General features: G+C 52.4%; 11 protein-coding genes across 11 annotated transcripts; 7 read left to right on the top strand and 4 right to left on the bottom strand.

Moving 5' to 3' along the window:
* Positions 1–66: 66 nt before the first annotated feature.
* On the top strand, positions 67–1,613 carry N7515_003553 (putative stress response protein (Rds1); the record flags this gene model as incomplete). The annotated part of the gene is made up of 3 exons (XM_056664297.1): positions 67–889; positions 945–1,089; positions 1,127–1,613. The coding sequence occupies 3 exons, from the start codon at positions 67–69 to the stop codon at positions 1,611–1,613; spliced, it is 1,455 nt and encodes a 484-aa protein (XP_056523354.1).
* Positions 1,614–2,652: 1,039 nt separating this feature from the next.
* On the top strand, positions 2,653–4,257 carry N7515_003554 (FAD-dependent oxidoreductase; the record flags this gene model as incomplete). Its single annotated transcript, XM_056664298.1, has 1 exon — positions 2,653–4,257. One exon carries the CDS (start codon positions 2,653–2,655, stop codon positions 4,255–4,257), a length of 1,605 nt encoding a protein of 534 aa, XP_056523355.1.
* A 657-nt stretch (positions 4,258–4,914) lies between these two features.
* Positions 4,915–7,692, top strand: N7515_003555 (F-box and WD domain protein; the record flags this gene model as incomplete). Its single annotated transcript, XM_056664299.1, is given in 4 exon segments — positions 4,915–5,070; positions 5,088–5,432; positions 5,498–7,210; positions 7,237–7,692. The coding sequence occupies 4 exon segments, from the start codon at positions 4,915–4,917 to the stop codon at positions 7,690–7,692; spliced, it is 2,670 nt and encodes an 889-aa protein (XP_056523356.1).
* An 897-nt stretch (positions 7,693–8,589) lies between these two features.
* On the bottom strand, positions 8,590–10,233 carry N7515_003556 (uncharacterized protein; the record flags this gene model as incomplete). The annotated part of the gene is made up of 1 exon (XM_056664300.1): positions 8,590–10,233. The coding sequence occupies one exon, from the start codon at positions 10,231–10,233 to the stop codon at positions 8,590–8,592; it is 1,644 nt and encodes a 547-aa protein (XP_056523357.1).
* A 380-nt stretch (positions 10,234–10,613) lies between these two features.
* N7515_003557 (involucrin repeat protein) lies at positions 10,614–13,429 on the bottom strand (the record flags this gene model as incomplete). The annotated part of the gene is made up of 2 exons (XM_056664301.1): positions 10,614–13,202; positions 13,265–13,429. The coding sequence occupies 2 exons, from the start codon at positions 13,427–13,429 to the stop codon at positions 10,614–10,616; spliced, it is 2,754 nt and encodes a 917-aa protein (XP_056523358.1).
* A 748-nt stretch (positions 13,430–14,177) lies between these two features.
* Positions 14,178–15,774, top strand: N7515_003558 (putative cell surface receptor/MFS transporter (FLVCR); the record flags this gene model as incomplete). Its single annotated transcript, XM_056664302.1, has 4 exons — positions 14,178–14,294; positions 14,356–14,468; positions 14,543–14,891; positions 14,956–15,774. The coding sequence occupies 4 exons, from the start codon at positions 14,178–14,180 to the stop codon at positions 15,772–15,774; spliced, it is 1,398 nt and encodes a 465-aa protein (XP_056523359.1).
* A 680-nt stretch (positions 15,775–16,454) lies between these two features.
* N7515_003559 (cytochrome b-c1 complex subunit 6 family protein) lies at positions 16,455–17,277 on the bottom strand (the record flags this gene model as incomplete). The annotated part of the gene is made up of 3 exons (XM_056664303.1): positions 16,455–16,544; positions 16,634–16,756; positions 16,965–17,277. 3 exons carry the CDS (start codon positions 17,275–17,277, stop codon positions 16,480–16,482), a joined length of 501 nt encoding a protein of 166 aa, XP_056523360.1. The 3' UTR covers positions 16,455–16,479.
* A 462-nt stretch (positions 17,278–17,739) lies between these two features.
* On the bottom strand, positions 17,740–18,448 carry N7515_003560 (GRAM domain-containing protein; the record flags this gene model as incomplete). Its single annotated transcript, XM_056664304.1, has 2 exons — positions 17,740–18,237; positions 18,287–18,448. 2 exons carry the CDS (start codon positions 18,446–18,448, stop codon positions 17,740–17,742), a joined length of 660 nt encoding a protein of 219 aa, XP_056523361.1.
* Positions 18,449–19,641: 1,193 nt separating this feature from the next.
* On the top strand, positions 19,642–22,057 carry N7515_003561 (putative glycerol-3-phosphate acyltransferase Sct1; the record flags this gene model as incomplete). The annotated part of the gene is made up of 4 exons (XM_056664305.1): positions 19,642–19,815; positions 19,890–20,484; positions 20,543–20,811; positions 20,876–22,057. 4 exons carry the CDS (start codon positions 19,642–19,644, stop codon positions 22,055–22,057), a joined length of 2,220 nt encoding a protein of 739 aa, XP_056523362.1.
* Positions 22,058–22,626: 569 nt separating this feature from the next.
* On the top strand, positions 22,627–23,925 carry N7515_003562 (undecaprenyl diphosphate synthase family protein; the record flags this gene model as incomplete). The annotated part of the gene is made up of 1 exon (XM_056664306.1): positions 22,627–23,925. The coding sequence occupies one exon, from the start codon at positions 22,627–22,629 to the stop codon at positions 23,923–23,925; it is 1,299 nt and encodes a 432-aa protein (XP_056523363.1).
* Positions 23,926–24,269: 344 nt separating this feature from the next.
* On the top strand, positions 24,270–26,057 carry lys9 (saccharopine dehydrogenase (NADP+, L-glutamate-forming); the record flags this gene model as incomplete). Its single annotated transcript, XM_056664307.1, has 8 exons — positions 24,270–24,321; positions 24,427–24,480; positions 24,544–24,725; positions 24,777–24,897; positions 24,950–25,022; positions 25,077–25,119; positions 25,174–25,187; positions 25,244–26,057. The coding sequence occupies 8 exons, from the start codon at positions 24,270–24,272 to the stop codon at positions 26,055–26,057; spliced, it is 1,353 nt and encodes a 450-aa protein (XP_056523364.1).
* Between the last annotated feature and the right edge of the window lie 60 nt (positions 26,058–26,117).

Genomic DNA, 26,117 nt, shown 5'->3' on the forward strand with positions numbered 1-26,117 from the left:
ATAGGATCTACGCTGCTTTCATCACTGCTTCCATCTTATTCACTGGCTAGATTCCCCACCTATTCAATGGCACCTGCTATTGAATTGCTCCTGCTGGCTCTTGTCAGTCAGGCCCTTGCCGCACCAGCTTCATGGTCCTCCTCTCTCGGAGCCGTGGTAACGATTCCAGCCATCGAAACGCACGTTCCTCGAGGAACTGAGCCAGGTGCCGCCCCGACACTGGTTAACAGTGCAACCACGGGCATCACAACCCACGGCCCCTATTCGGGGACACCTACTACAACTGGGGCTGAACAAGCGACCGCTACACTGGCTACTGAAATTCTACCGAAGCCGAACCCAACCGCGACTTACTACAACACCAATGGCAAGCTCACTCAGCCCCAGCCGATGCCCTATATGCCGGCCGGTGGTGTCGGTACCAATGGCACCTTGCCGGTGTACATGGTGCAAAGTGACTTTGACTATGAGTCCATTGCCCTGGGTCTCCACCAAGAATACATTGAGCTCGATCTTTTCCACTACGGACTGGAAATTTTCAGCGAACAGGATTTCCTTGATGCGGGGCTTACCGTTGAGGACCGCAACCTGATTCAGTACATGGCTATTCAGGAAGCCGGCCATGCTACACTTTTGACCAACATGCTGGGTGAGACTGCGCCCAAGCAGTGTACCTACGACTACCCATTCACGACTGTGCGTGAGTTCTTGGATTTCAACGTCAAGCTCACCCGCTGGGGTGAGTCCGGTAACTGGGGCTTCATCAGTCACCTCGACTCGAAGGAGGTCGCAACGTTGCTCGTCCAAGCAGAGGCAATTGAAGCCCGGCAGCAGGCCATCTTCCGTCAATTGCTAGGACTTCACCCCATGCCCATTTGGTTTGCTCCAGGTAAGTCACGGTTCAATAGAGAACAGAGTGAGCATGTCACTGATGCATTCAATAGGCATCCCGCAGTCATGGCACTGGACTCTCCTATCACAATATATCAGCTCCTGCCCGAAGAATAATACTCGCCTTGTGTGGCAGAACTTCCCTAATCTGAACGTCGTCAACCAGCCCAACGTCAACCGGTATGTTAATACGAGCCTGTCTCATGCAAATTATGCAAGCTAACCTCAATCACAGAATCAACGCAAACACCACTGAAAAATGGGAGATTGTCGGCGACCGCACCGGCGACCCTAGCGATTCCAGGATCCCTGAAGACGAGTCCTGTGTGCACCAGAACACAACCGGCTACAACTGCGGCCCAGCCATCTCGCGCGACCGTTACAACCCCGTCAGTTTCCCCGGTCGCCAGGTCAATTTGACATGGGACGAGCCCGGCAAAGCCGTTGGACCTAACAACAGCTATGTCACGTCGACAACTGCAGGGGAGCCAGCCTTTGTCGCGTGGGTCTCGCAACTGAACCTGACTTACACTGAGCTGACCGTGACTGGATCTAATTGTGGGTTCACCTACCAACCGGCAACTGAGGTCTTCGAGACTGACCCCGCCGTCAATGGCACTGTCTTCATTGCGCTTACCGATAGTGACATCTATGTTACGCCGTTCAACCTGACAATGATCAACCCGCATGTTCGCGCCCTCGGACTGTACCAGTCTGGCTAGAGGGTGGTGAGGGAGTCTGATACTATCCCACTTGTCGAGGAGCTCTTCAGGCCTTTATGTGCTCCGTTTTGTTAGTGAACCTTCAAATTATAGTTATTGACATCGAACTTCTCAAACTCTCTCAGATGGCTAGGTTGCAATACAAAAAGTATCAAGATAGACCGCTGTCCGCTGTTGCCGAGATAACGAGTTGTAATTTATCGCATTTACTGCGGAGTATGTGTTTTGGGATGGACATGATGGACGGGCCTGTGGAGAGTGGAGACTCCCCGGGTGGCGAGGGGCGCTAAACCTTATCCACTGACTGACAGTGACTGTATTCTAGGCAGTATGCAGGGCACAGTATCATCGAATAGTGTGCAAAACAGTTCACTGTAGTATAAACGTTCCTTTTAGCTAGCTAGATTCGTTATTAGCTCTCGAGTCTTGACCAATGGCTAGTTACATGTAGTAGGTTATTCTGTCTTCCATGCATCTTTGAGGTACTCACCAAGCTGACAAGGTCCGGTATAGAGAAAACCGGTTTTCAGCATTGAAGACAAACAAGAGTCCTGGAAGACGGCCAGGTCGATGATCTATATTATCTTGGCTCATATGAGGTTAATCTTGTTATGACAAACAAACGTTCCTTGCTTTCCCCAGAGTTTCCATGTTCCAGAACTGTCTGTATCCTGCAACCGGCCATCACTTTCCATATTGGTGTGACCGATTTTCACGTCATCAAAGTTGCAGAGAACTTGTATTTGCAATAAGAAGCGTGTGAATGGTTACTCAAGCTGCAAGGATTCCTATTTTCTTTTGTCATTCACCCATGTCCTTCCTGCCATACCCCAAGGCACGCCTACTTAGGCCCAGCTTGAAAAGTTGGAAGACCTTATCCTTTACACTCGTCTCTCCAGCTGGACGTGTCACTCCTCTCTCAACTCTTCAAGCAAACGGAAGGCCTAGCGCTTCTCCCTCCACAGTTTGGCGGAAGTCCAGTGCTCTAGCACAATTACCAACATCGAACCTACCATCCAACCTTCGAACAACGGCGACCATGTCTTCCGATCAACAATACCTCAACACCTCTGGTGGAACGGACCCAGTATGGGTGCATCAAGTCCCATACTCCAAAGTCCCCGTGTTCTCACCCCTCAAGGAAAATCTCGAAGCCGACGTCTGCATCATCGGAGCCGGAATCGCTGGAATCTCGACTGCCTATGAGCTGGTGAACCGTGGATCCAAGGTCGTCCTGCTGGAAGCTAGGAAAATCCTCTCCGGAGAAACCGGGCGCACCAGTGGCCATTTGACCAACGCCCTGGATGATGGTTACACTGAAATCGCGAAGAAACATGGCAAGAAACATGCTCAAGATGCAGCTGATAGCCATACCTGGGCCATCGACCACGTGGGAGAGATAAGCGCCAAGCTGAATATCGATTGCGAGTTTCGTTACCTTCCGGGTTATGAGATCTCCCAATACCCGGTTGGTCATCCGGAGCATCAAAAAGAGATCGATTCTTTGAAGGAAGAGGTCAAAATCGCCCAGGACCTGGGTCTGCCTGTCAGCTTCCGTGATGACCTAGCAGCCAAGGGCTGGGATGGCGATGTGGACCAACGAGGCGGTGCTGTCTTTGAACGGCAGGCGACTTTCCACCCAACAAAGTACCTCGTTGGGGTTCTTGAGTGGCTGAAGAAGCAGCCCAACTTCCAGTGTTTCACCGATACCCGAGTTATGTCAGTCAACGAGGAAGGATCGGGGATCTTGGGCACCAAAAACGAACGAGTGACAGTTCAAACTGTGGATGGCCAGGAAGTCATCGCAAGCCAGGTCGTGCAGGCAACGTGCGTCCCTCTCCAGAAGCTAGCGGTCATTGCCCAGATGGAATACAGCCGCACCTATTGTATCGCAATCCGTGTCCCTAAGGGGTATGTCGAGGACTGCCTGCTTTACGACCAGGCCGAGCAATACAAGTATGTCCGGTTGACCAAATGTGACAATAAGGACGACTATCTTGTCATTGGAGGCTGCGACCACAAGGTCGGCCAGGAAGATACTAGCGGCCGTTTTGAGGAGTTGGAAGAATGGGTCCGAGCCCGATTCACCAAAGCAGGTGCCGTGGACTACAAATGGAGTGGTCAGATCTTCGAGCCGGTGGATTACATGGCCTACATTGGAAAGAATCAGGGATCAAAGAACGTCTACATCATCACCGGCGACAGTGGCGATGGTCTCACGCATGGTACTCTGGCGGGCAAGCTCATTGCTGATGAAATTACTGGAAAGCCGAACCCATGGAGTCAACTGTATGACCCAAGCCGCAAGATCAGCGTTGCCAAGTCTCTTCCATCGATGATCACCCATGATCTGGAGATCAATGCGCAGTACAAGCGTTTCTTGCAGTCAGATATCACGGACATTGAAGATCTAGTGCCCGGCACAGGAGGAGTCTTGAACAAGAGCCTTGGAAACCCTATCGCGGTCTACAAGGACGAGAATGGCCAGGTGCACAAGCGCAGTGCCCTATGCCCGCATATGAAGGGCGTTGTGTGCTGGAACAACACTGAAAAGAGCTGGGATTGTCCGGTGCATGGCAGTCGGTTCGGCAAGGATGGAACCTGTATTGATGGACCGGCAAAGGGTAACTTGCAACCCGTGTGAAGAACAAATCAGCGCTCTCTGCTGGATACCGATCGAGGAGTAGTTAACGGATCAAGGTTCGACGTTCTCTAGTTTCTCTCGTCTGTCGATGCTCTAAGCTGTGCTCTGGTTGATCATCATTGCGAATACGAATAACGAATGAATTTCTAATGACTTAACTGTTCATGTAAACAAGTATTAGGTGACTTGATACTTGTCGCCACTTACCAAGCTACATGTAACCATCTAACTGACCAGTTACTTTCTCCAATGCCTAAGCTAGACGGCAAGATGCGAGACATCCTGCTACACTCAACACCACCAGCTTCAATGACATGCAATGATTAGTCTAGCCCAGTGGCAAACCGCAGCATTAAAAGTTGAAACTCAAACCCCAGCTAAATCATCTTCAGAAATGTAATAGAGGAGAGGCGTTCATGTACAGAAGAATCCCACGCAGCCGATGTATATCCAAGTCACGTGACCTATCGGGAATAAACGTCCATTCCGCACGCCCATAATGTAAACATAATCAGAATTGTCGTCGTTATGATCTCGAAAACAATAGAAACCCCGTTTAGATCTGTATCTGAATTGAAGCATCCTGTATTGATGGTCTGCTCAGTATTTATTACGAGCTATCAGATCGGTGGGTCCTGGTTTGTTACGTGACGTGACATGCATAAGAGTCTCAGACAAACCATCTGCTCAACTTCTCTCACTTCCACCTCTCACTTCCACTTCTCGCCAACCCTCCTCTTCCGCAAAGACACAACTCGTTCTCTTCAAATCCTCCTACCTCAACCATTCGCGACCGACCTCCCGTTACATCTCGTAAACATCCCGCGTAGGCATTGATCAACTCTCGACTCATCGGCACGGCGCAGACCCCTCCTCCGACCCGCATCAATGGAGGGAGAATCTTTGCCCGATGCTCGAACCTCCCCCCGGCGCGACTGCAGACAGCCATCGCTCCTGGCTTGTCCACGCCTTTGTCGCCCACGTTCAAGCTAGATGAAGGCTACTCGGACGACACTCGTAGCCAGGCCGACAAGGATCTGGGATCGGACAATGTTATGGCGCTTCCAAATTGGATTCTCGCCCAGAGCGAGGCTGGCAGAGCCGGTAAGTCTCTCACTGCTCCATTCCTTCCCCGCGGTGATTGTAGCAAAAGGCGCGTCACATGCGCCTCGTCGGTCGACCGTCCTGCTATTTCTCTTACTGACCCGTGATTCTACCCACAACCAGAGCTCGCATACAGCCTTCTTCGGTCCCTACGAACCTCAAGCATCGCGGCAATGGTCGACCGACTGAATCCTATTCTGCACTTGGACCCCGTGGTCAAGCTTCCCCCGAACTTACAAACGAGGTCTTCTCCTATCTCGACCCTCGAACGCTCTTGAATGCCTCGCTTGCCTCACGCTCCTGGCGCGAACGTATCCTAGACTCGGGTTTATGGAAATTCCTTTATCTCAATGAAGGATGGCGCGTGGACTGGGCCGCAGTTCGTGCATTCGAGCAAGAGCATTCTGAGGCCATGTCGCCCCAGAGCAGGAAGTCGCGTTTACGACATTCGGAAAATTCAGACACCGATATCGGGGAGCCCAAGCAAAAGAAGCGCATGCCGCCGGCATGGAACAATCCGCAAAGTACCGATGCGCAGCAGACCACGGTATTCGGACCCATGTCCGCAGTGGCCGATATGGAGGGCGACCACCAGATGACAGATGACGATGATCAGGGTGTACATTCAATTGCCGGCGAGACTGAAATTCTCCCCACGGCAGTCCCCGAATCGCCTGTATCTCCTTCGTCATTCTATCCGCCTCTGCGGCCGTCCCTCCTGTTGCGGGATCCTTACGAAAGCACCAGGCTGAACTGGCTTTACCTCTACAAGCAACGCAGACGGCTTGAAGCGAATTGGCATCATGGCCGGTACACAAATTTTCAGCTTCCTGACCCGTCACACCCAGAGGAGGCTCACAAGGAATGTGTATATGCGATTCAATTTGAAGGACGATGGCTGGTGAGTGGGAGCCGAGACAGGACTGTGAGAATCTGGAATCTCGACACGAGACGGCTACGCCACCCTCCGCTGGAGGGACATAACAAGTCTGTCCTTTGCCTTCAATTTGATCCTAGCCCTGAGGAGGACATCATCATCTCCGGCAGCAGTGACAAGAGCGTAATTGTATGGAAATTCTCCACCGGAGAAATGATCCATCAAATCGACCACGCACATACGGACTCAGTTCTCAACCTCAAGTTCGATAAACGTTACCTTGTGACCTGCTCCAAAGACCGAACTGTCAAGGTGTGGAATCGACGAGATTTGCTTCCCAACCACGAGGATTATCCGCGGGTGTTTCGAGGATCAGATGTCACGTATCCGACCTATATCGTTGATCTCAACTCGATCCCACCAAACGAGTTGGAAGCGCGAATTGCGCACGATCAATACAAAGTCCTCTTACCTTACCAATTGCTTATGACTGTGCGTGGACATGGAGCCGCCGTGAATGCCATGCAGATCCATGGTGATGAGATCGTGACAGCATCTGGAGACCGGACTATAAAGGTCTGGAACATTCGCACTGGTGCTTGCACCAAGACCTTGACGGGCCACGAGAAGGGTATTGCATGCATTGAGTTCGACAGCCGAAGAATCATCAGCGGTAGCAATGATAACACAGTTCGCATTTACGATCATGTCTCCGGAGCTCCGGTGGCATGTCTGCGAGGTCACAGCAATCTCGTGCGCACCCTCCAAGCAGGATTCGGTGATCCTCCAGGGGCCGGTGAGGACCTACGGCGACAAGCACGGGCAGTCGACAATGATTTCTTCGCTGCTCAAGAGGCCGGATTACCCGTTGGCAACGGCCACCAGCCGAACACGGCGGGATCACGGGATCCTCGCGATATCCTTGCCCTGGGAGCAAAGATCCCCCCGGTGGAGGAGGCAGTAGCTGGGCGCGTATCGTGTCGGGATCCTACGACGAGACGATCATGGTCTGGCACAAGGACCGCGAGGGCAAATGGACAGCGGCGTACCAACTGCGCCAGAGCGATGCCGTTGCTAATGCCGCTCGGTCCAGCCTCAGCGAGGTGGCACGAACCACTGTAGCAGCCCAGGCTCAACAGCTACATGCAGCACAGGCGGCGGCACCTCAAGCCGGTCCTGCCAACCCCCTTCTCCAGGCACTGCCGCTACAGGTCGTAAATGCCGCGGCTATGAACGCGCAACCACCTGCCCCACCCGTTGCTCACCACCACCATCACCATGGCCATCCACGCAGACCGGCTCTCACCCCGCAGCCTACTTCGCGCGTCTTCAAACTCCAATTCGACTCTCGGAAGATCATCTGCGCTAGCGTGGATCCTCGCATCGTCGGCTGGGACTTTGCCTGTGATGACGAAGAAATCATCGAGACCTGTCCTTTCTTCCAGCGTCTTTGATCTTTTTTCCCCCACCCATCTATTGATACCAACATACGTTTCTCTTTCCTTCCAATGCATCGTCTCTGCATCGCATCGCATCGTCCGCGCCGGACGCAACTTTCAAACTCTTCACGAAGGGACGCCCGTGCAAATTCGACTGATGACCTCCTAGCATTCATGCTGCATCGTTGTTTTCTCATCTTCATTTTTTACCCTCACTATTCTTCCTATTCTTACCTCCCCCGTCCCATGTCATCTCCTGCCCATCCTCTCAATATCGTGTCCTTTGCAAACGATGGGCCTCTTAACCAAATTAATGATGTATTCCTTACCGATGACTGCATGACAAGAGAAAGGCTACCATATCATCTTTATTGCTTTTTCGGGCCTTTTTCTCTTTTCATCTACTTCCTGATTTTGCTTCTTGCATGGCGTCAACGCGGCGTCAACGCAGATGGTTGCTTTTTTCCCCATGGCATTATTATTAGCATCAAGGAGGTCAATCTGAATAATCTGCAATCAAATTCAAGCTATCAATACACTTTCTTCAATCTTCGTATATCCATCTAGGTATGAATGTAATGGCACTATATCTAAGGTAGGTCCCTCCCCTTGGCCTTAGGGTTACTAGAGAATGGAACGGTACGAACTAGCAGACAAGACGGGTTCAAAGAAAGTACATTAGGAAGGCGTGAACGGTCGTGTTGGTCTAGTATGAACAACGAACCATTTGCCATTTCCAGCTGACAAGAGAGTGTGTGTTTGAGGTTTGTGAGTCGGAGACTCGTATATACAGGATCTATGGAACTAAGAATAAGACAACCCAGTAATTGACCACACGGGAATCCGGAAGTACAATGTGAGAAAGACAGTAGCATGACAGCAAAACACAGTCAGCACGCACACATGAAAAGATTATCCCGTAGCTGGTGTCGAGACAGGTTCCGCGGGGAACACAGTCCCATACACAGACGAGAGCCACGAATGCAGTCTCTGTAAACGAGTGAGCTCAGCACTTCCAGTCTGCGAATCAGCAGGTGAACCAGCAGGTGAATTAGCAGTTGATCCAGCAATTGATCCAGCAGTTGCTCCAGCGGGTGTTCCGGCAGTTGCTCCAGCAGACGATGTTTGACTCTGCGCAGTCGCATAAGTATCCTGCGAGCTACTCTGTCCAATAGAACCAGAAGCATTCCTTTCCTCACAACCTCCTAAGCAACAGCAGCAGAGAAAAGCCTGTGCTTTGACCCAGGAGAACACATCTTCATAGACAGGTGCATCTGCATTCAGAACTTCATCTCCGCCGCGACGGGCAGCCATCGTGGACACAGAACGTAATCGGGAGGGATTGGAAGGATTGTTTCCCGAAGTGCTAGTCCGTTGCGAAGACTCTGCCGGACTATTGAACGGTGGAGCAGGAGCGATTCCGGACAAACGGTCCGAATCAGGCAGATTACGCGACTGAGCATGATTTCCTGCATTGGCTGTTTGATGGTGTGTCACGGCAGCAGCTGCTGGGGGTGGAGGATTATAAGCAATGGGACAACGGGGTGCTGTCCTCTCTCCCATGGACGAGGAACGGGGGCGAAGCTGGACACGTCTGTTCGGACCGCCTTTTGCGGAATCAACTGAAGTAGGATCATGGATTGTATCTGCTCTTTCGGGGCGTGCGATGGCAAGATTTCCATGGAAAGGATGGCTGTGCAGCTGTTGGCCGATATGCATTCCATGTCCACTTTGTCGGTATGGGAACCGACCCTGTACGACTGTTCCGTCTTGGGCTCTGCCTATACCGCGAACGGAGTGCTCGTCACGAACGGAATGCTCGTCCTCACGAGGTGGACGAGGGTAGTTCAATATTCTCATTATGGAGTCACGAAACGAGCTGCTCCGCTGAACACCAGGACTAGCACGATCTAAAGCATCGGGTGCTCGTGTGCGATATTGGTAGTCTGGCATCAGGAATTGGGCCGAGTAGCGCAAAGCCTCTGGTGAGCCGAACGAGGGGACACCGGGGGGTGTAGGCCTTCTCTCTGGTGGCGGGAATAGGGGCTGAACAGGACTTATTGCAGGTCCCAGATTCGCAGCCCAATCGGGGCCGAGACTACAGCTGCTAGTGTCGGAAAGAGCCTTGCGTTGTGAAGGCCGACGGGAGACTGGTGCTGACATTGCCCTGCTCAATGGACGCAGGGTCCTGTGTGTGGCTTGCCAGTGTAGCTCGGCGAATAGGAGTCTGTGTCGTTCGAGGGTTCTTGCCGTTATCTGTCTTCTTTCTGTCAATTCATCGGTGAGAAGCGAGTGGTGGTTTTGTGGTTCTGAAGGAATGGTTCTGGTCGTGTTGACCGCGAGGCTTTGCTCGAGAATGGGCCCATCGCCAAAAGACCCAAAGATGGAATGAAGGTTGGAGTCGACGGGTGTGGGAACTCTTTGAGCGAGGTATATAGACCTTTCATCGCTTTGGGTAGAGACTGATGACCATGGGTTATCGTAAGGTGAATATGAGTCGGAATTGTCGAGTCGTTGCCCACGTAGAGGGCTCTGTGGTGGGGTGGGATATTGCATACGGCTAGTGGACTGATCATGTCTTCCACATGGGGGATTCATCCTGGCAAAAGAGCGAGGCCGGTAAAATATTGGGATAAGACAGGATCGGAAGAATGCCGAAACATGAATATGTGGTTTCCTCGAAGCACCATCGTGCCTGCCGAGATTAAGCCAAAACAAATATTATACAAAGCGATCTATATGTACAATGTAAATGCGCTGAAAACCCCGAAACGTTGGTCATGATCATAATGGAGTACCACCTGGACTGGGCATTGCCTTGCCTGTCGCCTGAGCGTGCTCTTTTCTTAGGGCTCGCAGCAATCCTTCAACTCTGCGACGCTCTTCCTGTTCGGCCTTCGGGGTGTTAGTTGAATCAAAAGGAAGGTGCGATGGAATCAAGAAAGACTCACCCTCAGTATCTTCATGTTCTCATTGCGTGTATCACGCATCATCTTCTTGAACTCATTCTTGAGTACCATGGTAGATGTCGTCTCCGAAGCACCGTCGCGGCCCACAGACGTAGGACTACTCAAGTTCATCCAGCTGATACGTTCCTCGGCCAGTTGGGTCTCTAGTTGCTCGCAACGATCCCGAAGACTGTCAATGAAGCTTTCGAAGCGCTCACGTTCCTTCTCGAATTCGATGCTGGCTTTGGTCATGGCTTCGTAATCGTCGATGGTCTCCCGGAGTTCTTTCTCAAGAGTATCCGCCCGTTGCTGAAGATCGCCACCTCCGCGCTGGCTCTTGAGCATGGCAAGTTCCTCAGTAAGCTCGATATTGCGAGTCACCAGTGCGTCGTTCTCCCGCTGGACACTGGGGTCGGCAGCCACCTCAGCGGCACGCTCGGCTCGGGTACCATAAGCGCCATCCAGCTCTGCCTTGACCATTGTCAGTTCCGTTGTGACCCGTACAATCTCGCCTTCGAGCTCGGTCAGCTCGTTCTGCAGGCGAGTGGCAGTCTGGTCGGATTGGGCGCGCTGCTCCTCTGCTTCCTGCACACGGGTATCGGATTGGAGGCGGATCTGTTGAATGGCGGCTTCGAGTTGGGCCACCTCTTGCTCTGCGCGGTCACGAGCACCCGTGATCTCCTCAAGTCTGGAATCGCTGTCGTTCTGCAGCGTTTCAATGACGCCTTGGAGGCGTTGAACCTCGTTTTCTGACCGACCAAGGGCCTCTTGGATGTCCTCGCCTCTGGTATTGTTGTCATTCTGCAGGGCTTCAATGGCGATCTGCAGACGCTTGACTTCCTCTTCGGCATGATCACGCGCCTCGCTAGCTTCCAGGGCTCTGGTATCGGATTCATGCTGCATAGATACGATGACGGCCTGCAGGCGCTTGGCTTCTTCTTCCGCACGGTCGCGAGCTTCTCTGATCTCTTCACTCTTGGCGTCAGCGCCACTTTGCAACGAATCGATGATGAGCTGCAGACGTTTGGCCTCGCCTTCGGCGCGGTCGCGGGCATCGCTGATTTCAACGACCCTGGCTTCGTTCTCCCTCTCAACCTCTTCGATGTAGTGCTGCAGGCGTTTGACCTCGCCCTCTGCCTGATCTTGCGCATCCCGGGCTTCGCTGACTTCGTTGATCCTGGCATCGGCTTCGCTGTGCAAGGAAGTGACGACACTTTGCAGGCGCGCAACTTCACCTTCCGCCTGGACCAGAGCAGCCTTGGCTTCCTCCTGAGAAGAGCCATTGTGGCGCATTGCATTGAGCTGTTCCATGACAAGAGCCAGCTCGTCGCGGTGGGCGTTGCCTTCACGTTCAGATACTTCAAGATCTCTGCGAACGTGAGTCAACTGTTCTGTCAGGTCTCCAATGTGAGCGTCTCGTTCGGCATCCGACTTGGAGTTGAGCTCGCGCTGCTGCTGGATCTGCGTGGTCAGAATACTCTTCTGTTCAAGTAGTCCATCCACCCGACTGTCCAGACCGTCCACACCAGCTTGAAGGTATGAGAGTTGTTCTTCCAGTCCCTCGCCATGCGAGACATCGGGGGGCGGAGGCAAGGTCGGCGAGCGGGTCAATCCAAACCGATCAACGATGGCCTGAACTCGGTTGTTGATTTCAGCAAGTTGGTGTTTCCAAGCACCCTCAACCTCAGGGATAACCTCTGGCGCACGCACGGAAGAGGCGTCTCGCGCGTGCGAGTCTTCCGTGCGCAAAGCAATATTATTCATGCCATTCGCGATGTAAGCCACATATGCCTCGACCGTTGCAGTGGGATTGACTGGCCCGCCTGACAGCTGCGGAGGTGGGTCGATGAATTCACCGGGGTTGGATCGTATCATCATGTCATGCATGCGCTCGCTCAGCGCCTCCAGTTGTCGTTCTGTGGCTCGCATGGCCTCGGTGTTCATTGCGACAGCCGCATTATTCTCTATCCTCCCATGCACGCCAAACTCATTCAGATCGTCGGTTGTCCGATAGAGGCTGCGATCGTCGAACTTGTCGTGACTGTCCTCCGAGTCGTGAGGAGCAGGGTTCTTGGGGCTCTTCTTCAAACCCTTGTGTGTCATCTGCAAGACGCCCGCAGTGTGCTCCAGCAACCGCTGGTTGATTTTCTGCGACCTCTTCTCCAACTTCCAGAGCTCCTGTGCCAGCTCCTCACATCGCCGCTGGCTGACTGCAAGTTCGGAATCACTTTTGTCGAGGGCCTCAGAGATCCCACTGCGACCAAAAATTCGACTCCTCCGGTTTGGGTTCTGACCATTGGTCCCGTACTCGCCGCTGCTGCGCGGGCTGGGCGGGCTGTAGAGTCTGCCGATAGATTGTGCTGCATCACGCAATTTTGTTTCCAGCGCCAATTTCCGCTTCGTACCCTCGATGCGAGTGGACAGTAATGTAGCTTCCTTCTTCAGTTCTTCCACCTCCTCAAAGGACAAAACTTCATAGTTGGCGCTATCCCCTATCGCGGTCTCCGTCAACAGGTACATGGCCACAGGGTCGTTGGCATTTAAGATAGCCGAGCTTCGGGGGTGGGTGGTATTGAGCTGCAGAAGCAATACCATGGTCAGCTGGGGTGATATGTTTCTTGCGTGGTTGTAGTACTCACCGGGTTGTATCGCGACCGGTCGTCGTGTTGGGGGTCCAACCCATCGCGATACCCATCCACCAGTGTCTTTCCGTGCGGCGGGGCTGGAGCATCGGAGACTGTCATGGTTGAGAGGTACCGCGGGTCCCCGTAGGAGGATTGACTGGATCGCATGCTGATATTCATGGTTCAATGTCGGGGTATCCGGTCAGGTTTGTCAGAGCTTTAGTCTGCGCCGCGCATCATGGGTTCCGGACCCTGGAGTATGTGGGAAGTTGTGGCGGTTCACAGAATAAAGTGCAATAGTTGGAGATAAAATAGAGAAAGGGTTGTTTAAAATGGTGGCGGGGAGAGAAGGGAGAAAACAAACGATCTACGGAGTACGCAGTTCACGATCGGCATCACAGGGTCCGCTCAAGCCGGCCTAGGGACCGACATTGGGATGTGTTCGATTGAAGAAGTGATATGGATTTCATTTGAGACTATATTGATCGAATTCGATGTGTATGCATCTTTACCCCTGAACCCGGACATACGAGGCCCATGGGATCTCATTTCCACATTTTCCTTTGTCTTGGTACGGTCTTGGTAGAGAGCTGATGAAAATATTCACCACTAACGATACACAGTAGAGAATAAATATTCCTACAGCAATAACACAATTAACGTAGGTATACTGTTAATCATGTGAAGAGGCCTTAACCCCGCTGTTTCCAAGGTCGGGGAAGTAGTACCTGAGAGGTACTTGGGAAATGCAACGTCACTGTAAGCCGAACCAAGTACCGCCAAGTATCGTTGCATGGGACTCGGATCCTCTGTGACCGGAGTCGGGGATACGAAGAGAGACTACTCCGTAAAAGGTCCAATGTGACGCTTTGTTCGATTCCACTGCTAGAGGCAGAATGCTCTGCTCTGTCTCTATCACGCTGTGGACATGTCGGATTTTGACTCCCCAGATGCTGAGAGCTCTCGACCTGTCTACAAGGTCTATAAGCGACGCTTTTGGGGTCTAGCTCAACTGGTCTTGTTGAATATCGTCGTGAGCTGGGACGTAGGTCTTTCCTACAGGATAAATCCAATACATCACGTTCCATATCACTGATGACTTACAGTGGCTGACCTTCTCGTCCATCTCGACAACGGCGGCGGAGTATTTCGATGTCTCCGAAAGCGCCATCAACTGGATGAGTACTGGCTATCTCTTCGCTTTCTGTGCTGTTAGTCCGTAAGTTGATATCAGATTCTGAAGAATCAACCCCACTCCAAGAGTCCAATAACTGAGTCCTGACTACCTCCCAGTTTCGTCATCTGGACCCTGAACAAAGGAGGCCCCAAACCAGCTATAATAACCACGGCCTCACTGCTGCTAGTCGGCAACTGGCTGCGATATGCGGGCACAAGAGCAAACGGCGGCATCTTCGGACTGGCCATGTTCGGCCAGATCCTGATAGGCTTCGCGCAGCCCTTCTGCCTCTGCGCGCCAACTAGATATAGCGAGCTCTGGTTCTCGCATCAAGGCCGCACGAGCGCAACAGCCGTCGCCAGTTTAGCGAATCCGCTCGGCGCTGCACTGGGCCAATTAATCGATTCAGAATGGGCGTCCAAACCCTCTGATATCCCCAATATGGTCCTGTATATCTCCATCATCGTACGTATATAACTCCTCCCTCCCCCCTCTCGGTGTATGAATAGCCCACTCACCAGAAACACAGTCAACAGTCGCAGCCCTCCCCTCATTCTTCCTCCCCGCCTTACCCCCAACACCCCCCAGCGCCTCCTGCATAACCCCCCAAATCCCCCTCCGCACCGCAACGCGCCAACTCCTCACAACCCGCGAATTCTGGCAAATCCTCATCCCCTTCTCCGTCTACGTCGGCTTCTTCAACAGCGTCTCCTCCCTCCTCAACCAAATCCTCAGTCCCCACGGCTTCAGCGAGACCGAAGCCGGCATCGCCGGCGCAATCCTCATAGTCGTCGGCCTCGTCACAGCAGCAATCCTCTCCCCAATCACAGACCGCTACAAGCACTACCTCGGCAGCATCCGCGTGCTAGTCCCCGTAGTCGCTATCACGTATATCGGTCTCATCTTCGCCCCGTCCAGTCCGGCCGGGATCGCGCCTTCGTACGTTGTTATGGCGTTGCTGGGCGCTTCGTCGTTTGCTCTGCTGCCGATTGTGCTTGAGTACCTGGCTGAGATTACGTATCCGCTTTCGCCGGAGATAGGCAGCACGATTTGTTGGACGGGGGGCCAGTTGCTGGGTGCTTGTTTTATTCTTATTCAGGATGCGTTGAAGGCTGGGGTGGGTGATGAGCCGCCGTTGAATATGAGGAATGCGTTGGTTTTTGCGGCTGTTGTTGCTGTTGTGGCGGCGCCGTTTCCGCTTACTATTGGGTTGTTTGGGAGGGTGGTGCCGAGGAAGAGGTTGGATGTTGATAGGGGGATTGTGGTGCAGGAGGGTGGAGAGGAGGCTGGGCCGGATGGTGAGGTTGGGAAGGGGAAGTCGGACTCTGATAGTCCTGGTTCGGGTTGACATTGTGGATCATGAAGATGTTCAAGGCTGCTTCGATCATATACGACATTGTTTGTCCCGTCTGTCTCGATGAATCTGATTAGCATAGGTTATCCCCTTTATGTTCTTATGATATTGACTGTGTGATAGTACACAGGATTGGATGCTATACGTTTGGGTTTATATTAGCGAATTGAGCCTACTTCTGTTTCAAATCCATGCTCTGGCCAAGCTGGCAAGTAGGAGGATACTGATGCTGGCCGTCCGCTCAGCCTACCAGGACACAATGCCAATCTAAACAGATGAGATTCGTTTTAAAACAAGAGAATAACAAAAGCACAGTTCGAACAGGCGGAAGACCAGCTATCTGTACACGTAAGGCTGAAAGAGGAGGGCAAAATGGTCTATTATTCATTCATGCTTTCCTCTCAGCCCTCCTCCTCCCCTTGGAAAACACAATATGGGCACACATACGCAAGGAACGAGCAGAAAACATGAATTTAACGTTTCCAGATCGATCCTGCGTTCTCAATCCGAGGCGGCAAGCTACCAGTATATCAGATTGCCTTGGTAGCCATCAAGAAAAATGGGATTGGTTTTTCTTCCGGCGTTTCGGTCCAAGGGATGCCCCCGTATCGATGCGGCGAAGAGCGAAAATTATTCGTGGGCCGAGTCGGTGCGGGGGGTGAACGAAACGCTGGAATCAAGACACAAGGGGTGAGTCGTTTACTTCAGCTCCCTCCAGAGCTTGGGGGCAGCGCAGGCGGTCACGCAGTGGGTGAGGTGGAAGACTGGGGTATGTTAGTCGCATAATCGGGACACGATGGAAGCCCAGTCCACGGATTTGGCAAGACCCATCGTTGGTATCAAATGCACTTACACTCCTCGACGCAGTCCTCCTTAGGGCCCTTGTAGTCCTCATCCTCCTCCTGGCGGGTGACGCGCTCGACGCACTCATCGTAGTGGTGCTTGTAGGGAGCGCAGACGGCGGAGTGGGCGCACTCTAGAGAAACAGTCAGATTCTGATCGAGAAAGCCAGTGAAAATAGATTTGCAGAGCCATTGGCAAGTTAATAACACCGATGCGGATCCTGACACATGAGACCGATTGGTGCGAGGAAGGACTCATATCCGGAGACCGCATGGTGGAGGCGCCAATGGAACACGAATCCATTAAAAAACACGTTCAAAAACATTGACAAAGTCACTCACCCTCCTCGAGCTTGGGCTTGGGGTCCTCGGGCTCCTCTTCCTCCTCCTCTTCTTCTTCCTCTTCCTCCTCGGCCTCCTCTTCTTCAGGAGCCTCCTCCTCGGCGGACTCCTCCCCAGTGGGGGTCTCTCCAGCGGCGGACTCCTCCTCAGAGGACTCGGTCTCGGCGCTCTCGTCGGAGGTGGACTCCTCCTTCTGGGCGGGCTCGTCCTGGGTGGTGTTCTCAGTCTCGGTGTCTTGGGCGGGTGCCTCAGCCTGGGCCTCGGTGAAACCGAAGGAGGAGACAACGTCAGAGAAGAAATCGGAGAGACCCATTGCGACAGAGATCAATTGAATGATGACCGAAGGTCTTGTGTGGGGGGAAAGCGGAAGGGGGTGGTAATTGAGGGAGGTTGTTGGTTTTGCCTAAGAGCTGCTTCTTTCGGACTGGAAAATCGGAAAGGCCCGGCCGCTGAGAGACGCCAATTATGCCGCACGTGATTGGCCAGTGTGCTCCAGCACCCTTGAGGGCTTGACAATGCGCATTTTGTGGGGGTATAAATGTTTTTTTAATCGGTTCTACTGGATCTATAGTTCTGGGATATATACTGACTACTCCTACTTTAGTTGGTTAATGAGAAGGTCGAACATAGCGACTGCTGCATCTTGGTTTCCGAAAACATAAGCACCGCTGTTGTGCCGCTAATTGATGGGTCATAATGTACATGGAGTAGAGAACCAAGGCTAGGAAGATATTGTATGAGATGGTGTTGGTTGAGTTTGGTTCACACCAAGACATTAGCTGCCTCGCCGCAATCTCTCCTCTAGCTCATTGGCTACACTTTGCGACTGGACTTCCTCGTAGCATGGAGGAGGTTCCACGGGATCCGGACCTGCATCAGAGACTCGACGACTCTGCGATCGCTCTGGCGTCTCGCTAGGTCTTACACTAGGTGGAGCTTCGTACGCAGGCAAATCTTCCAGATGGACCGCCGAGAGATCCACGTTCTCTTGGCCCCGAGCACCCTCGCTGGTGTTTTCGACGGCCTGCTCCAGTCGCTCCTTGATGCGCTCAAAGTTGGTGTGAAAATCAAAGGCACCGCCCTCTTTGAAAGTCACCTTCAGCTGAATGGCGGGCAAGGATGGTGAAATTCCACCACCCGATACTGGTTGGATCAAAGCTGTCCAGACATTAGGTCCAAAGAAGGGTGCAGATACATGAGAGTCATGGACATTCAAGAGAGGTGATGAGAAGGACTGGAATTCCGTGCTTCTAGGTGCGGGAAGATAGACGACCTAAGCGTGTTAATAGCGTATACTTTGAAACACGGGATGGGATCCTGACTCTTTGGTTGGTAAGATGGATGGAGCCGGAACTGCTCTGTAGTGAAAGCTCTTCTGTGCCTTTGTATCCCGAGGGTGGTGTCAACGAGACACTGGTGCGGGGAGGAGAGCTGTAAATCAGACGTTCGTTGGGTAGACGGACGAAACCGTCCTGTTCAAGCATTACCCAGCTGCCAGGAGTTAGTACAGATGCATAGACGGTAAGACGGAGTTGAATACTCGAGTGGTTGCATACTTGAGAGACATTATACCACGAGGTCACTCCAAAATCCAGGGTGCATGTGGCCAGTCCAAGGTCAGGGTATGAAGGTTTAGATGGACGTTGGCTGGTTGGTGGCGGATATCGAGATATGATGTTGGAACTTGGAACAGTTGGAAAAGAGAACAAGTACCGCCGAGATAAGAAAGAACTATACCCTCAAAGGAGAGACTAAAAGGTAGTAAACGGTAGTTGTAGTGCAATATCAATATCTCGAAGAATAGTGAAGTGGAAGGGTTTGCGGGGCAGGCGGGGAGAAGCTGCAGGGGAATCTTCTACGTAGTACGGTGAACTTCAAGGCTACAATGGAAACTGAGGACTTAGGCTAATACTCTGGACTAGAGGGATTATTCTAAGACCATGTATATATAATATCGTATACATTCAACATCTTTGGCCTCCGAGTCTAAACATACTGTTAACTGTTTACACCTGACCTGCTGCTTAACTAGTAGCCGCATGCCGCTTTGATCGCCGAATGCCAACTGCATATGCAAAGTGTTGGGATGAACTGATGTCACTTGATCCCTTGATTGGATACAATCCAGACACAAGCCTGGGTATTCTTCCAACGTCTCAGGTATCTCATGGCTTGAACCCTGTTGGCCTGTGCTCCTAAGCTCCTAAGACACACTTCTAGGAAGTGATGGAACTTTCAAGTTTCTGTTTCATATTGGAGACCACAATGAACTGATTTTACTTGTTTTACCTGTTTTACTCGTCAATAAATCTCCGTTGGTGGCAAGTTCAAACCTGAATGACCATCACAACGGCCACATAGCTCCCACGTTCTAGAAGCGTCCGAGCCAAAGCGCGCTAAGGCACAAACAGAATTTCAACTTCAGCGATTTCCCCCTCTTCTTCATCTTCTCATTGTGATCGCGTGCTCTCATTCTTCGTGATTTAATACTTCTCATATATTGATCGCCCGTGATCGGAGCCTCGAGACAGGTGGGTCCCAAGCTCTCCCAGCTTGGTCGTGGTTCTGACATTCCTTATCTTTTAGTGTCCAGAGACTTCATGTCGACACGATCATAAGATCACTCTCACACCTCCCAGCCTTATTTGCCCCTCGCGAATATTAGGGCCTCGGCAGGATGGGAGATAAAGGCGTTTATATCCCACCCCTCGTTGGGTGGATGTACGATTTGGTGCTGTGGACATTCTCCGTGCTCATCGACCTCTTCTTTCGCGAAGTCCATCCCCGAGGATCATGGAAGATCCCCCGCCGCGGTCCCATCATTCTGGTGGCAGCTCCCCATGCGAACCAGGTATGCCGCCCGCTTCCGGCCCGACGCACATATATACACACACAGAGGATGCTAATGGACGATTGTTGGGGTAGTTCGTGGACTCTTTGGTTTTGATGCGCGTCATTCGCAGCGAGGCACACCGTCGCATCTCATGGCTTATCGCAGCGAAGTCTTTTGAACGGAAGTTCATTGGATTTTTGGCGAGAGGAATTGGAACGCTGCCCGTGGCGCGCGCTATGGACAACTTGAAACCCGGAACAGGCACCATATATCTCCCCGATCCGGTCAACGAGCCTACACTACTGCGAGGTATCGGAACAAACTTCGAAGGAAAGGGCTTCGAAAAGGATGGCACCATCGCTTTACCCACCATTAACGGAACGTCACACAGTTCCGCGATTGCGGAGATCAAAGGCCCGGAGGAATTGGTGCTGAAGAAGCCTTTCAAGCACCGCGATGCGCTGATGCAGCTGACTGGACGGCAAGACATTGATCGTGATGGTAATTTCACTGGGGATGCGTCCCAACAGGATCCGGATTTCAAGGGCACAAAATTCAAGGTAGCTCCGCATGTGGATCAGACAGCAGTCTACCAGGCAGTCTTTAGCAGACTGGGCAGTGGAGGCTGTGTCGGTATTTTCCCTGAAGGCGGAAGTCATGACCGTACTACACTACTTCCCTTGAAAGGTGAGCTCTTGGTACCTGAGAGATGTCTACACGTTCCTTACTGATCGTGATATTATAGCTGGTGTTGCATTGATGGCCTTGGGTACCCTCGCTGAAAACCCGGACTGTGGCCTGAAGATCGTTCCATGTGGCATGAACTATTTCCATGCCCACAAGTTCCGCTCTAGAGCCGTCATTGAATTTGGCACTCCTATCGAGGTTCCTCGAGAGTTGGTGGAGCAGTTCAAGCAAGGTGAACGACGTGAGTCTGTCGGTGCTTTGTTAGAAATCATCTACGGAAGTCTCGTCTCGGTCACTGTCACTAGTCCCGACTATGAAACTCTTATGGTAGGCATCCCCTTCCCCGGCCCCCACTGATCCATGAAGTTCCTTCCGCTAACCAAACCGACAGGTCATCCAAGCTGCGCGTCGTCTGTATAACACCAAAGGCAAAAAGCTTCCACTTCCCATGGTGGTGGAACTGAACCGCCGTCTTGTGAAAGGCTATGCTCACTTCAAAGACGATCCCCGCATCGTTGACTTGCGCAATGCCATTGCAGGATACAACAAGCAGCTCCGCATTTTGGGCATTCGAGATCACCAGGTAGCCTACGCGAAATTTTCCATCCTGCAGGTGATAGCCACCTTGATATACCGCCTGGGCAAACTGGCACTTCTGACCATTGGGACACTCCCCGGATTCCTGCTTTTCACTCCCGTTTTCATTGCAACCAAATATCTCTCGGCGAAGAAGTCCAAGGAAGCACTGGCTGCTTCCACAGTGAAGCTTCAAGGCCGCGATGTCATGGCCACATGGAAACTCCTCATTGCGCTTGCATTTGCTCCGGCCCTCTATGCCTTCTACACTGCTGCTTTTACTTACTGGACGTACTGGAACCGGGTCAATGGATTGGTCCCAGCCTGGGTACCGCTTTGGTGGGTGGTGGTTATCGGCATGGTCCTTTTCCCCACAATCACCTTTGCGGCTCTTCGAATTGGTGAGGTGGGCATGGACATCATCAAGTCGCTTCGCCCGCTTGTTCTGTCACTGAACCCATCGTCGGCCAACACGTTGGTGCGACTTCGAGAAAGACGTGCTGCACTGGCACAGCAAGTGACAGATGCGATCAACACCATGGGACCTGAGCTATTCCCCGACTTTGATGCTGCTCGGATTGTCACAGATCCATTCAGCAGAGAACACGCGAGTGAATCCAAGGGCGGTGAAGTACCGGAGATCCGCAGAACCAGCGTATCCTCTGACCATGGCGAGAAAATGCCCTCGTCAGAGCCCCTACCCCGCAACGAGTCCTTCCACAACCTGGCCAACATTGGCTTCTTCTCCACACGGCCTCCTAGTCGTGAGCGCAGCCGCAGTAGCTCTGCCAGTGCCCGACCTGGGTCTCGGCACGGACTAAAGCCGCTCAGCCCTATGACCATGAAAGACCCACTTGAAGACGTCAGCTCTCGAATTCGAGATGCTATGCGGGAGCGTGGAGAGCGTCGTCGGCGTCGAAGCGAAGATGGAAGTTGGGATATGGCCAGCACCGGCCCTGGAACCCCATCCAGCGAAGAGTACCGAAAAGATCTTTGATGAAGCTTTCCTTGATGACCATGTATTTCTTTCTCGCCCCGTCACCGGTGACCACGGTGTTTGGGCGAAGTTGTGTATCTATTTTGTTGTTATATAACCATGCCAGATATCCTCTCTGTTTTAATGATTATGAATTCATCAGACCATGGAGTAGCCAAGAGTAAAGAGGCACATGTATCCTCGTAAACACATCCGACACTCCCCATTCAAGCGGGGGACTAGCCAATCGAGATGTCCAGGCTTTGGCCGACGATCTCTTGGCTGATGCATTGCCGCGGGCCTCGCCACTTCGAGCTGGGGCTAAGGAGAAAAAAAAGCACATGAAAAAGAAAACAGTGTAGCCTAATAGCATCGCCTCAAATTCGACTCCTTTTTTATATTGTCTCATATCGAATGAGAATTCCTTCAAACTGAACACGTCGCCTTTCTGTAGTACCAACTCCGAATCCGCCCAGCCGCTAACCGTCCACCGTTTTTGTCTTTTGCGGAGTGTCCAATTTCTGTCCTCTCCCCACGATTCCTTCAGCGCTGGAGTTCAGGGGGATCAATATCGAATCACAAACACCACCATGCCGGGCTCACTGCACATGTCGCGGCTACGGAACTGGTTCCTCGCCTCTCCCCCGGTCGAGTACGCCATCAACAGCCTTAAGGAGCTGCTGATTGGCGCGCTCCAACAGGGCCCTGTCCCCCAACATGTGGCTTTTGTTATGGATGGGAACAGGCGCTTCGCCCGATCACATGGAATTGAGACAGTGGAGGGACACCATCTGGGGTTCGAAGCTCTGGCAAGGGTGAGTGGCTACACCTTTGAAGCTCCGGCGTTGCACGGCAAGCGACCCTATTCGTTGTGGCTGCCAATACTAACGACTGATAAGATCCTAGAGGTCTGCTACAAGAGTGGAGTGCAGGTAGTCACGATCTACGCGTTCAGTATCGAGAATTTTAAACGTTCCAAATTCGAGGTGGATGCGCTCATGGAAATGGCCAAGGTGAAGCTGTCACAGATGGCTCAGCACGGTGACCTGCTCGATCAATATGGAGCAAAGGTCCGCGTCTTGGGCCGCCTCGATCTTCTCAAACCCGACGTCCTGGAAGCTGTCAACAGAGCTGTCGACCTGACCAGCCGCAACGGAGATCGCGTCCTGAACATCTGCTTCCCTTACACCTCCCGCGACGAAATCACCTCCGCTATCCGTGATACAATCAGTGATTATAGCACACCGATTCAACAATCTCGCTCGGCCGCCGCAGCCTCCCGCACCCCTTTCTCGGAATCCCATATTGTACATCATATACGTACCCAGACGCTCGGCTCGAAGACACACGATTCAAACAGCGATACAGAGTCGACGTCAAGCTCTTCGGCACAGGACGAGGATTCATTTTCTCGAAACGGCCGTTCCAATCGCGTTTACGAGTCTGGATCTTCCTTCTCCTCTTCCACAACCCTCCACCTCGGGGGCCAGCAAGATCCCAAGGACTCTCCGCCGAGACCTGCAAATGAATCCGATAGCCCTGTATATCTCTCTCCCGAAACAATCTCTCGTCAAACACTCGACGACCGCATGTTGACCAAGGACACTCCGCCGCTGGATATCTTGGTTCGCACCTCGGGCGTGGAACGTTTGAGCGACTTCATGCTCTGGCAAGCTCATGAGAATACAGAAATTGTGTTCCTCAATGTCATGTGGCCCGAGTTCGACTTGTGGCACTTCCTGCCCGTGATGCTCGGGTGGCAGAGACGGATTTCCAAGTCCCGGCAAGACCCCAATGCAGAGGGGAACTTTGCCGGCGACGACGAATCCAGCGGGGATGATCTAGAGACGATGCTGCTGCGTCAAGGTGGAAAGCTCAAAGACATCTGAATTGTCTGTTATATATACCCCGTGTCTACTTGCTTTTTGTTCAGCATCAGCGGCGTCTTTCTGTTTCATGGCCGAAGATCTATTGGGCACGCCCGATAGACATCAGCCCATATACGTGCATTGTTAACCACTACATTGTGGAAAATAGAATTCCATGTTCATTGTCCCTCTACAGTCTACATCCATTCGACATGCCCAATTCGTAACTATGCGTCAGGTAAACCCCCCACGCCGATACCGCTCCACGTGATCATGAGTCACGGGCCGGTCCACAGAGAACGAAGTGCGGGACGTTCTCTAGCTGAGATACACTCACCATCTTCTATCATACCAATTGAATCAAAATGGTTAATCAAATTGCCGGTTCCAAGGCCCTCCTTTTGGGCTCAGGCTTCGGTAAGCCTTCCCCTACTCCCAACGCTATCAGATCTCAATGCGTCATACTGCCCCGCATTGAGCTTCTGAAGTCGAATAAGTGGACTAATGCCTGTCTTCATATAGTTACCAAGCCCACTGTTGAGGTTCTCAGCAATGCCGGTGTCGAAGTCACTGTCGGTATGTCAAATCTAGCGAATTGAGCCCTATACCGTCTGTGAACATCGCTGAGGATATAACTAGCTTGCCGTACCCTCGAGAGCGCTAAGGCTCTGGCTGGTGGGTTCAAGAACACCAAGGCTATCTCCCTTGATGTCAACGATGACGCCGCTCTCGATGCCGCCCTCGAGAAGGCCGACGTTGTGATCTCGCTCATTCCCTACACTTTCCACGCCACGGTTATCAAGGGTGCTATCCGCACCAAGGTGAGTGTGGGAACACAAGCAATTCTGGGTACAGCTTGCTGACCTTTTCAGACCAATGTTGTGACTACCTCATATGTCTCACCCGCTATGATGGAGCTTGATGAGGAGTGCAAGAAGGCCGGTATCACGGTCATGAACGAGATTGGTCTCGACCCCGGTATTGACCACCTCTGTAAGTATCACTCCAGTCTACTTATAAGGAAACCCAAGCTTACATGATATAGATGCTGTTAAGACTATTGACGAGGTCCACGCTGCTGGCGGCAAGATTACCGGTTTCGTTTCCTTCTGTGGAGGGTTCGTCTCTTGTCGCCCATGATATTCTTCCGCACGATAACTGACAAACAACAGCTTGCCCGCCCCCGAGTGCTCCAACAACCCCCTCGGATACAAGGTTAGTGAAGCGAATCCTTGATTCTCTCAACAAATAACTAACAATTGTCTCTAGTTCTCTTGGTCTAGGTTAGCAAAAGCCCAATCCCGAATCGTATACTTTAACAACCCACTAACCTACCCAGCCGCGGTGTCCTCCTTGCCCTGCGCAACGCCGCCAAGATCTACCGTGATGGCGAGATCGTCAGCATCGACGGCCCCGACCTGATGGCCACCGCCAAGCCCTTCTTCATCTACCCCGGCTTCGCCTTCGTCGGCTACCCCAACCGCGACTCCACCCCCTTCCGCGAGCGCTACAACATCCCCGAAGCCCAGACCGTGATCCGCGGCACCCTCCGCTACCAAGGCTTCCCGGAGATGATCAAGGTCCTCGTCGACATCGGCTTCCTCGACGACACACCCAACAGCATCTTCGACAAGGCCACTTCCTGGAAGGAGGCCACCAAGCAGGTCCTCGGCGCCACCTCCTCCTCCGAAAAGGATCTGGAGTCCGCCATCGCCTCCAAGACCAAGTTCCCCAGCAACGACGAGCGCGAGCGTCTCATCTCCGGCCTCCGCTGGATCGGTCTCTTCTCCGACGAGCAGACCACCCCCCGCGGAAACGCCCTCGATACCCTCTGCGCTACCCTCGAGCAGAAGATGCAGTACGGCCCTGGCGAGCGCGATCTGGTCATGCTCCAGCACAAGTTCGAGATCGAGAACAAGGATGGCTCGAAGGAGACCCGTACTTCCACCCTGTGCGATTACGGTAACCCTAACGGATACAGCGCAATGGCCCGCACTGTTGGTATTCCTTGCGGTGTTGCTGTTAAGCAGGTTCTTGATGGTACTATCAGCAAGAAGGGTGTTATCGCTCCTATGACTATGGATATCTGCGGTCCTCTTATCAAGGCCCTCAAGGAGGACTATGGTATTGAGCTTATTGAGCGCACTCTGTAAAGCGTGGACTCGGGCTTCAAAAATGAAATAAATATGACGGTGAAAATTTACATAGATGCT

This window comes from Penicillium bovifimosum (assembly GCF_028826915.1).
Source record: "Penicillium bovifimosum strain IBT 22155 chromosome Unknown utg000003l_segment0_segment0, whole genome shotgun sequence".
NCBI classification, from domain to species: Eukaryota; Fungi; Ascomycota; class Eurotiomycetes; order Eurotiales; family Aspergillaceae; genus Penicillium; species Penicillium bovifimosum.